Source organism: Colias croceus, chromosome 14, assembly GCF_905220415.1.
Source record: "Colias croceus chromosome 14, ilColCroc2.1".
In the NCBI taxonomy this organism is placed as follows: domain Eukaryota; kingdom Metazoa; phylum Arthropoda; class Insecta; order Lepidoptera; family Pieridae; genus Colias; species Colias croceus.
The window spans coordinates 359,514-372,497 of record NC_059550.1 but is presented as its reverse complement, the minus strand read 5'-3'; the positions used below and the strand labels follow the sequence as shown (position 1 = coordinate 372,497).

General features: G+C 32.8%; 1 protein-coding gene across 1 annotated transcript; it reads left to right on the top strand.

The window, feature by feature from the left end:
- Nucleotides 1-237: 237 nt before the first annotated feature.
- LOC123697521 lies at nucleotides 238-12,028 on the top strand. Its single transcript, XM_045644064.1, has 4 exons — nucleotides 238-383; nucleotides 9,955-10,122; nucleotides 10,672-10,831; nucleotides 11,266-12,028. The coding sequence occupies exons 1-4, from the start codon at nucleotides 303-305 to the stop codon at nucleotides 11,394-11,396; spliced, it is 540 nt and encodes a 179-aa protein (XP_045500020.1). The 5' UTR covers nucleotides 238-302; the 3' UTR covers nucleotides 11,397-12,028.
- Nucleotides 12,029-12,984: the final 956 nt, after the last annotated feature.

Genomic DNA, 12,984 nt, shown 5'->3' with positions numbered 1-12,984 from the left:
GGAAATTCCCGAACTAAATTCAAATAGTGATTACAAACGGAAATTAACGATTCATTTTACTAGAATTTAGCCAAAATAATCATTAAAATGAATAATTCATTGTTGCTTATCTACCAAATTACGATCCAAAACGATCAAGGCAATCTTTACCTTTAGTCACAAACGTACATATCTCAGATTCTAATATTATTGCACGTTGATAAGGCGATGAATGCTATCAGTAATAACTAACGCTCGATTGTATGGAGACGTGTGATGTATGGAATTGTGAAGTTACAAGTGGCACTTTGGAATCGTGAGCCATGGGAGTACCGATGGTGAAGAACTGCTGCTGCTGTGGTACATTACACACGGGAACTCTCATTATAGGATATGTTTATATTGTAAGTATATTCAAATACATAAGTACTTGACTAGGTACTTGACTATAGATATTGAAGTATTGACAGATTTTACGAGAACTAAAAAAACCTGCGTTTAGTATAAAGATTATTTTATATTGTTTAAAGTGTAATTTCTGTTTATCGTGAGTAGAATGAAAGTAATTAAGTATTAAAGTTCTCCAAATCGTGTTAAAATCCTAAATTTTGTAAATCATTGGACTGTGTACACATAGCTAAAAAAGCGTAATACGTCATAACATTACGCGGAAGATATAAATAGTACTCGCTAGGAGCACGTTTTATATTAGAATTCGTATAGCACTTGTGAAGATTAGCGCTTATAATAATAAAATTTACAGTTCACTCTGGCTTCGGTAAAAATAGTTATATATTTTAAAATATTTTATTCTCTAGCTAGCTTACTAGATATTATTCTGTGCATCTACGTATTGCGCTAAATTCAATGAATAAGGAATGGCTAAATTTAATCTATTGTTTTTGTTTTATCGCCATTAGGTATCTTTGACATTGACAGGTGACAATAAACAGCTTTAATGTCAAATGAAATAATCTTTCACATTACCTAATGGAAAAAGATACCCGCAATAAACATATTACCTAATATATACCTCGGGTTCTGATGATCTTTTGCTCTTCGAAGTGATTCGAACTCACAATAACGTAGTTAAATTAATATTACCTTAAATGACCTGTCTTTTGTATTGCACGACACTACAAGGAAGAAATTACGATCCAGTCATTCAAATTGAGATAATTTCAATGACCTATTATACTAGTAGACGCGGCATACGCCAACATCATTGCACTAAAAAACAGCGTAATTAATACATACCTACTTACTAACGCATTATCACCAATACAGTTGTTCTCTCTTTCACTCTCACGCACGAGACATAATACATGTCTCACTCATGTACTTCGTAATAACAACTGCCGATTAAAATACAAAAAGAACGTCCAGCCACGACGCTGAATGGTGCGTGACTAAGTGAAACTCGGGCACTTACCTGAGTTTTTTCTTGCCAAAATAGAGAGCGGGTAACGTATCTAGCTCTTTTATATATCATAGGATAATTTATATAGTTTCTGAAATTTTAAAGACAGATGAAAGCTTGATTATTTTGTTAGTGTATCTACGTGTGAACGAATTGGTTTAAATTTTTATATTTAAGTCGGTAATATAAACATTATAATCGAATTATGTATTCATGTTATAACGCATGATTTCTGGGACTATACAGTTCATATTATTGTCTATATAATATAACCACGTATATAGCTGGTATTTTTGAACTAGCTTATTCCACAGAGCAAGTAATATTGGCTTGTTCACTTACATTTTCAACCTAAATTTAAAATTTAAATAATTATGTTTGGGTATAAAAAAAAACCATTCCAATGTTACGTATCATAACGAAACCTGTACCTAGTATATCTACATAAATATTTTACCTCTATTTTAAAATTCTTGAGCGCAAGTTACGTTAAATTACTTATAAAATTAATAAATAGTCAGTAAAGAGTAATGACGAGCGAGTATCTTGATTCAAAAATGTTTTCCTTGATTCGGATTAAAATATCGATATTTTTTAATTTTTAAACAAACGAAACACGGACTAAATCTTAGTAAGTAGGTAATAGAGTAATGTGCGTAACTTTAAATGGTGTTTAAATGTATTACCAGAGACAAAAGCAAATTATGCATTGTTTGATTATGATTTAAAGTAATCAAAGACATCTCCAAACATTTATCTAGTCTTAATTATAATCTCTAAGGTTTACATGATAAAGAAGATAAAATTTGAACAATAGCAAGACTTTTATTTCCCTTAGTAACTGGTACAGGTACCTACACAGCTTTTTAAATTCCTATAGGTATTTAAGTATGTACTTGAAAGAAGTCAGGGCATAGTACTAGTTGTTGTATAATCTGAATTAATTATGTGAGAGAGTCATTACGCAAATAGTTTGACGTAGGTACTTACCTTGAAGGATGTTTGTGTATCTAGTGATAAGGAAATTAATGTGAGCCTAGTACATGCATGCGTATGAACTATGAGTACTAACGGTCCGGTTCAAAAAGAGGGGTTTTATAGTTTGAGTGCTTTTTGGTCAATATATAAGTAACTAATCAATGAAACAGTTGTCTCTAAAAATTAAGACCACTGCTCATTAGAATATCAGAATCTTAAACAATTTTGTAGTCGATAACATTTAAAGTCCCAACTATTGTTATCCCTACTATCCAATTCTCCATAAGTCGCCATTTGTGTCAGTCTTCCAGGATAAAATAGATCCCATCAAAAACATAAATGTAAAATTTGGAGCCGAGTTCAATCGTTGACTTAATTTGCCAAAAAAAGAAATGAGATCTAAATGTGTGCCAAGTTCTGCAGACAGTCCAGAAATTTATTTACAAAGATGTATTAAGTTCTTAGGTTGACTGAAAACTCAATTGTTTCAATTTCCCTTAGAGAACAATGTTTATTCCAAAATATAACTTTTTTAATTTGAATAATATAATTATTTTCACAAAGCAAACAACAAATGACCTATTGAACCCCATAATTTGATGAGGCTAGTTTTACGTACTATTTATATTTTGTGAGGTTCTAAAAACTAGCCTCATCAAATTATGGGGTTCAATAGGTCATTTGTTGTTTGCTTTGTGAAAATAATTATATTATTCAAATTAAAAAAGTTATATTTTGGAATAAACATTGTTCTCTAAGGGAAAATAAAACAATTGAGTTTTCAGTCAACCTAAGAACTTAATACATCTTTGTAAATAAATTTCTGGACTGTCTGCAGAACTTGGCACACATTTAGATCTCATTTCTTTTTTTGGCAAATTAAGTCAACGATTGAACTCGGCTCCAAATTTTACATTTATGTTTTTGATGGGATATCATTACTTTTTGTACAGAAAATTACTCTGCAAATTTGATTTACTTTATGAATATTATAATACTTTTTATATAGGTACAATTTTTTTTTCTTGCGGTTTCTCTGTATGGTTTGTTTAGTATTATTTTCTATATTTTCTTATATGTTATGAATGTCAGCGCACATTGCCCCGTCATTATCTGCAATTTTTTAAACTCGTTTTCTGTTTAAAAGATTACATGATTTTCTAAACATCCAGCGTGAATTTGTACACACACTATTACCAAGATGCAAAGATCGTTGTAGAAGAATCGTCGCCTTACTCCATGACGTTACGGTATTGCCATGAAGCGATCTTGAAATTTTACTCTAAACGCGCCTAAAGATGTTTAACTCATATTAATATTATGCAAATTAAATCATTTCGACCTTTTATTAACTATTTATGGTAATTATTTTTGCATGCTTGTATTGGCTGAACATGTTTGTGCTTTATTAATATACTTGTATCACCATTGAATACCATGTTTAAAGCAAAATAAAGATTTTATTTATTTATTTATTTACACTGAAATTAAAACTAAACTAAACACTCATAAATAAAGAATAATTAAATGTGAATATGTAAAATTATATATTATTATTAACTGTATGAGCAATATTTTTATTACAATTTTCTTTTATTTTACGTTTAATAACACTTTTGAATAAAGAAATCATGCAATCGAAGTGATCAGCCCTAGCGATACTAGCGCGAGTGAGTGTGATGTCAGAGGCGCTTCGAATCTACAGATCGCTGCTTATAAACTAAAGGGCCACATATAAAAAAAAAACAAAATCGTTTTTTATTAAAAAATAAAAGCAAAATAACCCGTATTGTGATATTACTTGAAAACATCCATCGAAATCGGTCACTTAATCACAAATTAATGCATGCGCCTCTTTGGCATTTTGACGTTCTGATGTGTAAGTTCAGAGCAAAGCGGCCATCTTTTTAGTTCCGTCCCGACTGCCAGCGTGAGTGCACGTTACTTCTGCGCTAAACGGCCACATATCGAAAAGGCGACAGATTTCATAGTGAATTTTGTATGCGATAGTGCCACATTTAGGATTGCGTCTGTTTAGCTTATAAAAAACAAGTAAGTAAACCTATTTTTTATTAGACAAAGGTGCCAGGTTTTGGAATGTGTCGTTATGGATTTTAAAATATGCTTTATATGATAAAATTTAAAGGACTAAGGTGGCACACTTTGGAATGTGTCGATTTAGAATTTAAAAAACTGTCTATTTTGTTACTTTTATTATAAACTTAAGAGCTATTTTTGTAAAAAGGCAGTTTTGCTTCAAATATTTGTTGCGTTCTCACGATTTTATTTTAAGAAAAAATGTTGTAATTAAAATAGGATTGATACAACTAGATATAATTATTTAAAAAAATATGTAGAAAATAATAAATTAATGTTATTTTATACATAATTTTTTTGGGCATCTTTCCAGCTATCTTATTTAACTGTTTAATCTTACTGTGTTCATTTACGTATTAATATTATTTCCACTTGCAGAATGAATAACAGAATACAAAGAACTGACACCAATAAACGCATACATCTTCGAAACGAAGAGCCAGATGGTGATGTACCTATCCCGGCAGAAAGCAAGAATTCACCTACCGATTTACAGAATCAAAGTTCTTTGTCCTTACACAGTTTTAATCCTATACCAACCGATTTAATCGATAATGAAGATTCTGATTCCATACCAGATAGTCAGATAGGTGTGGGTATTAATATTGATTCCTCATATTTTGATGATACAAGACGTGATGAGGGTACAAAATGGCAGAAAAAAGCTCATGTAATTGTCCCAGAGAGTAGCTCAGATTCAGATGATTCCAGCTCAGATTCAGATGATTCTAGTTCAAGTTCTAGCCGTGACTCATCTTCGAGCTCAGACAGTAAAGAAGATCCTTTTTCAGCAGACGATAGTGTAATAGATCCGGATTACCAATGCGACGTGTTTGAAGCTGAGTCAGACTCAGATAATGATTCACCAAGGTCAATAAAAAACTACAATATTTCACTGCCTGCAACTTCTGGAGCTTATAATATGGATGTATTAAGTTCAAGTAAGCCACATTGTTCAGTTAAGATTTGATTGAGATGTATTTTTTAAATAAGTTCAGTTGTTTAAGATGAAAATTAGTTCATAGGTAATTAATGAAATAATGTGTTTCATTTTTTTAGCAAATAATAATGAAGAATCACTGAGTTTTGGCTGTGATCAACAGCCAGGAGGCATCGAAACTATTCAAGCTAGAGTCGATATTCAGCCAGCCACTGTCGATATTCAGCTAGCCAGCACCGATACTCAGCCAGCTAGCATCGACACGCAGCCAGCTAGCGTCGATACTCAGCCAGCTAGCATCGACACGCAGCCAGCTAGCGTCGATACTCAGCCAGCTAGCATCGACACGCAGCCAGCTAGCGTCGATACTCAGCCAGCTAGCATCGACACGCAGCCAGCTAGCATCGACACCCAGCTAGACAGCGTCGAAGCACAATCTCCATTAGTCGATACACAATATCAGCACAGCTCTCGCAAAAGGAAGGCAAATCCAGAGTTATGGAAGAAAAATCAAGCAAAACTTCTAAGAAATAGTGGTAAGGCTTATACATCTTTGGCGAAATCAAAAAAATTTTTTGAAGCTAAGAAAATGGGACCGATTTGTGGTGAAAAATGTAAGCTCAAATGTTCTACTAAATTTAAAGAAGAAGAACGGTTGTCCATTTTTGAAGGGTTTTGGGCTACAGCTGATTTGCATATTCAGAGGCAATTTGTCAACGACCATATGACAAAAATTACCCCAAAGTATCGGTATGTCCGTGAGGGCAGTAATCGAAAAAATCTCAATCACGCTTATTATTTGCCCCACAACGAGACTCGCATTCAAGTGTGTAAAGTTTTATTTATGCATACTCTTGCAATTTCCGATAAATTTATTAGAACTGTTCAAAAGAAAAATTCCAGCCTCAGAATTCTGTCAAAAGAAAACCGAGGAAAACATGGCAACCACAATAAGACTGAAACTGATCTGATTGATGGCATTAAAGCACACATTAACTCAATCCCACGGATTGAGAGTCATTATTGTCGAGCTCAAACGAGACGTGAGTATATTGAAGGTGGGAAGAGCGTCGCTGCTTTACATAGAGATTATGTTGAAAGTTGTAAAAGCGAGGGACAACATTACGCTGCATACCAAATATATTATAATATCTTTAAAAAGGACTTTAATATCTCTTTTTGGCAGCCAAAAAAAGATCAATGTGAAGACTGTGTCGCCTTTGCTAATGCCGATGATAAAATATCACTACAACCTAAATATGACACACACCTAAAAGAGAAATCTCTCGCAAGATCTGAAAAGGATAAAGACAAAGCTAACGTTAGTGATACTTATATAGTTGCTGTCTATGATCTACAAGCGGTGATGCCATGTCCTCGAGGTGAAGTTTCGAGTTTCTATTACATCTCTAAAGTAAACTTACTAAATTTTACTATTACTGAGCTTGAGACTAAAAACACTTTATGTTTTGTATGGCATGAAGGAGAAGGAGCTCGAGGCGTTAACGAATTGGGCTCATGCGTTTTTATGTATTTAAAAAATTTGCACGATAATGCAGATAAAGCGTTTGATGTAGTCTTTTATAGTGACAACTGCTGTGGTCAGCAGAAGAACAAATTTATGTTGGCAATGTACCAACACGCTGTCCGTGTGTTTCCAAAACTTAGAAGTATAACACACAAATATTTGATCAAGGGCCACACCCAAAACGAGGGTGATTCGGTACATTCGGTGATTGGGAGGAATATTTCAAATGCATTGAAATCTTCGCCAATCTTTGTTCCAGATCAATACATAACCTTGATTAAAACAGCTAAGAAAACAGGCAAGCCTTATACCGTAAAAGAGCTAACACATGACTCTTTCTATGATTTAAAAGCTTTGGCTGTTGGTAACTACACAGATACAGAAGATAAAGAAAAAATTAGATGGGCTGACATAAAAGTTTTGAGAGTTGATCAAGAAAATCCAAATAAGTTTTTTTTTAAGACTTCTTATGAAGACAAAGACTTTAAATCTGTGTCCACATTGGCTAAAAGACAAACAAAGTCATACGCTGTAGCAACCCCAAAACTTAAAAAGTTGTATACACAAAAAATAAAAGTTCCTCACACTAAAACACAGGGTATTCTGAAATTAATAGAAAAAAATGTGATACCAAAGTATTACAAAGCTTTTTATTCTAATCTTTAGATATTTTATAGTTGCCTTTGTCGCAGACTGATTTTATTACTTATTATTATTGTTACTTATATTTAATAATGCCTTAGAAACATAAATGCTTTAAGTAAAAATGTTGATCTCTTATATTACAATATACTAGTTCTAGGTAATTAAAGTACAAAGGATTTTAAGCATATTTACTATGATTGTATAAAAACTTTTATAGTGTGTTACTTATTAGTATTGTTAATTAATGATGTAGAAGTTTCAGAGCATTTATTTTTGTTATTTACCCTATATAATATAATATGAGACGACAAAATACTATTTTTGTCATAAAAAATAGGTTTTTGATTTATTTTGAAGATTTATGTATGCAAGAGGAGTGCTTTTTTATGTTCTTTTTAAAACTTTTGAAGTTCGTATTAAAATACAAATTGTGTTATTTTTTTTTAAATAAAACATTTTTATTTTTTCTTATTGTGGCCTTTTTTATTAAATTTAAAATTTATTGAAAACAATATTTTCTAAACTAAAGGGCCATATTTGCTTCTAGTAAGCTTTGGTATATAGTTCCCACTACGTAAGAGGCAACGAAAGGTAGGAAATTAAAATACGCATCTAATGATATATAACACAAAATAATTGAACGAAGGACTGTGATAAAACTAACAAAACAATATTATTATTTTTTATATGTGCTCTCCTGACAAAAAATGGCATTTTTAGATATGGCACTTTAGTTTATAAGCAGCGAGATGTTTCGTCCTAAAATATGTAAACTTCAATAATCTATATCTCAGTCATTTATTGATGGATTTCAAAATTTTTTTCGGCCACTGATTAGTTTTGATCTATTTTTAAAGACTAGTAAGGTGAATATACTATTTTCTATTTTTTTAAACTTTTCCATTTTTCCATACAAACAAAATTAATGTCATTGAAAAAAAAATTAAATACAAATAAATTCAGTATTTTCTGATTTTTTCCTTTGTACACTCACTATTACCTAGTTGATTACAAAATTTGAACTTTCTAGGTCATCTGGAAGTGGGTTAGGTTTTGTATATGTCTATAAGTCAGTCAGTCTTAAAAATTGCGATTTTTGGATATTAATATCTACGCAACTGTTTAATCTGTATTTATGAAATTTAAGGTTCTTGTTTATCTTGAGGTCCTCTTGATATGTACCAAATTTGGTTTATTTAACTCAAATAGTTTTCGAGTTATAAGGGGGTGAAAAGTGGCTCGAAATGGTTCGTGTAAATATACACACGGCTGCTGCTCGCCAGTTCTCTTCGCTTGAACTCGGCTTGACACGCTGCCGCGTGTCTAGATAATACAGTTTCCCCTTAGCTTAATAAAATCAATTAGTGAAACTGTGAAATGCGTTTTTTTTCTGGACTTCATTTTGCAAGATTTGGTTGATTGATTTTTGGTTGGTTGTTTGGTTGATTTGGAGGTGAGGCAGTATTTCAGCCCGGGACAGTTGCTCAACCTCTATCAAGCACAGGTCCGTTCGTGCATGGAATACTGCTCTCACCTCTGGGATGGATCTGCCAAATACCAGCTGGAGACACTTGAGGCGATAGAGAGGCGTGCCAAGAGGCTAATAAACGACGATGAGCTAGTAGGCAAAAAACTCCAGAGCCTCGCCCACCGTCGCAGAGTGGCAAGTTTATCGGTTTTTTACCGGATACACTTTGGAGAGTGCGCTGCGGAATTGCACGACCTAATTCCGCCATCCCCATTTTTCCATCGTTCATCGAGGCGCACAGATTCCAGACATCGCCACATGGTTGACGTTCCATGTACCCGGACAAAGCGGTTCGGATCGTCATTCTTTATTCGAACCGCTAGGGACTAGAACATGCTTCCTGAATCTGTGTTCCCCGACGACTACAATTTGGAGGTCTTCAAGAGGAGAGTGAACAGGTACATTTTAGGGAAGCGCGCTCCATCTTAGGCCACATCTCAGCTTACCATCAGGCGAGATTGTGGCCAAGCGCTCCCCTATTGTACAATAAAAAAAAAAAAAATTTCGACCTACGGACCGTACGGACCTAATGGTAAATTACACAGATAAAGATAAAAAATAGATGGGTTATCCACGCTGCTACATTTTAAAATCGCAACTCCTGTTTATTAGCCGCGCTCTTTCAATCTTTTCAGATTCAGACAAGCATAAAGCAAATACTTAGTATGGTCTATATTTTTCTATATTTCATTAGAACCGATTCTTGATTATTATATTAAAGGTAAAGTTTGAATTCAAATTATTCCGTTTGAAGTAGGTCAAAATCGAGTCTCAAGGAATCGGTTACATACAAATATAATGCTGAAGCAAATAAAAGCGTGTTTATTTCCCCCTTTCAGGTATGGTCCCTCCTAGACCTTACCGGGTACTGCCTACTGGTAACCCTTGCCCCCCTGGGCAAGGAGGGGACGGTATCAGCCCATCGCTTCGTGCTATACGTCACAGCTGCTATAGTCAGCGGGATTCATCTATTGTGCTCTATTCTTCTTATTGTGGCTGCGTATAAGGTACTTAATACTTGTCACTGATATATATTTAAAAAAAAAGAAAAATCTTAGAGTATATTACGTAGTATATCTTACAGTAGGTAGTATAAATACTCTAAGAGAAAAATGTATTTATTTCATACACATAATTTTTCAATGTCAAAAAATTGATGGGTCCTCCTAAGGTCCTCCTAGTAAGTTTACAAAAAACTGTGTCAGGAGGTTGTGACGATAATTCAAGTTACCTAAGTCATTTAATTTATTAAATTGTTTGGATAATACGGCGCTATAATTTTATATCGCTGCTTTTTAGGGTTAATGTTTTTATGGCCATATGGCAAAAAAAGGAACCTATATGGATTCGTAATGTCTGTCTGTCTGTCTGGCTGTCCGTTCATATGTCACAGGCATTTTTTTTCTATCTATAGATAGATTATCAAAAATAATAATTTATGAGGTAATAATGAGATTACAATTTTTTTATAAACTGAATAGTTTGCGCAATACACTTACAAAGTGGTAAACTATGTGTCAACGTGTTCTTATTTAAATGAAACCGCTATTTTCCAGAAACTTCCATCCCTAACGTTACCATGGACGATAGTGACGGGCATCATAACAGCGCTGTTCTTCGTCATGTGCCTCACGGGCCTGAGTCTGATCCTGCAGGACTCCGGCGAGATGCTGGAGATAGAGTCTGTGGTGATTGCAGTACATTTTGCGAGAGCTTGTAGGTAAGTAGAAAAAAAAATATACCGGCCGAATTGATAACCTCCTCCTTTTTTTGAAGGTTAAAAAGTAACTGCATTCACAATCCAATGAATAAGTTAGCGGTTGTATAGCTCGATTCAAACTTAGTGGCGGTTCGGATCGTAAAAGAAAAAAGACAGCTGATGTAAATTGTGGCTAATTAGCTACATTTCAACAATTTGAACCTGATCCGAAACTGTAGGTAACCCATAATAGCTGCAGAAAATTAATATTGTTCTATTTTTTTCACATTATCTATATACTTATTTATCATAATTATTATTTCTTATTGTTGAAATTTTCTATAAAATACAGGCGGGTATTATTTTTGTACTTAATCCAAGCAGATATTTAATTATCTATATTTTTTTAATTTTTATTATTACTCAATTTCTTTTCATTGCTATTTTTCAGGCATTTCTGTGTATTGCATAGTGGTAGTGCACAGTCGTCACAAACAGATCATGTATGAAGAGGACGAAATTCGGTTTCAACATTCAGCCAGAATATACCAGCCTGTGAAAACATCCGATCATCCAATATAGATTTACTTGTAAACAGTTTTTTGGTATGGCAATCAGTGAAGTCTATTTTAGAAGTCAAAATCAAATTAAAATATGAATTAAAATGTACATATTCTACAATGTAGTATGTATTCGAATTTCAAAAAGCGCGCGCATTCTTCCTTTATTGTTTTTTTTTATTTGAATTATAATTCGTTATACCTATGTATAATGTAGCGTTAATCTTAATAACTTTGTTGAATAATATGAGATTGTTATGAGATTACTGTTGTAATATATTGTTTTGGACGATGACGAGTTGACGAATATAACTACTTTAGTCTATCCATAAATACCTTAGATAAATACAATTAAAAATTACTTGTAATTGGTTTAAATGTTTTTTTTTTAATAATCAGCGTTGGCGAATGCGCTGGCCTATCATATGTGTAGAGACTACATTAAGTACATTTTAAGCTATTGAACGTTGTGATATTTTAAAATCAATTTCTATGTAAATAATAGATAATTTAAGTTAGAGGTATTTTTATAATGAACTATATGCGAATAAACGATTTGTAAGTTCCTTTCTCCAAAAATTGTACATACACATTTAGGTGTAATAATAAAAATTGTGCATGTATGTTCTTAATAAACAATATACCTATCTGTGTAGGTACATGTATTTTACAAATTTATGTAATATAGAAGAATAAATTATTTTGTACAATAATATTATAAATAATATGCTATATTAAGTATGTAAAATGTTGTTAATTTATTTCAACCCATGTAAATATTCTATGCATAATCTGAAGAGAAAATATTTATTCACTAAAACAATTAAAAATAAGTAGGTACCTACCTATTTCTGATACTCATCAATTAATTTATTAGTATCATATTAAAATTAACATAGGTACAAGAAATGATGTAAGTAGGTCTATCACAATTGGAATTTGGCGACCTTATCACTATCCAGTGTTCTCTGCCAGGCAACGACTGGGAGAAGACAAAAAGGGAAATAATATTATATGCAAAACTTTTAATTTTTTAGGCGAGATGGTGAAATGAGAAAAAAATAGTACCTAGGTAACTAATGTGCCTACACCTTAACATATAACAACATATTGTCAATAAATATTTTTTTTTAAATATAGGTAGGTACCTACACAATATGTGGTCAGTGGTAGGTACACACAATGTTTTAATATTTAATAATAAACCGATTGATATTATTTTGATACTGTAACTCACAGAACAGTAAGAACATAATAGAAGTGCTATAATGTCATAATTAGTATGAAAACCAGTGTCGCCAAACCCACACATTTAAACCGATAGTTATACAGTACACTACAAGTAAACTATGCCTTTGATTGGACAGCTTAATTTGAGTAAAAACTGACTTAGGTTATAAATTCAGCATTTCAATATGTACCCTAACGAACCAAGTTACGGTTTATTTTAGTATAACATCCCTCGGTATATTAGCTGTTTTGTTTCTCTTTGCTCAGAAATTCCAAATTCGAAAACATTCAGCTATTCCACAACAGAGGGCGTTGGTTTTCAATACATATAACTTTGAACCTCAACACATAAAGATAAGGTTGAAATTTGTGTCACTCTA

What these genes read in the sequence shown, in the direction of transcription:
- LOC123697521 (XM_045644064.1), top strand. Translation starts at nt 303, where the DNA reads ATGGGAGTACCGATGGTGAAGAACTGCTGCTGCTGTGGTACATTACAC. An exon ending in TTATAGGATATGTTTATATT is followed by an intron (nt 384 to 9,954) that starts GTAAGTATATTC and finishes TCCCCCTTTCAG; the next exon opens with GTATGGTCCCTCCTAGACCT. An exon ending in AGTACATTTTGCGAGAGCTT is followed by an intron (nt 10,832 to 11,265) that starts GTAGGTAAGTAG and finishes GCTATTTTTCAG; the next exon opens with GCATTTCTGTGTATTGCATA.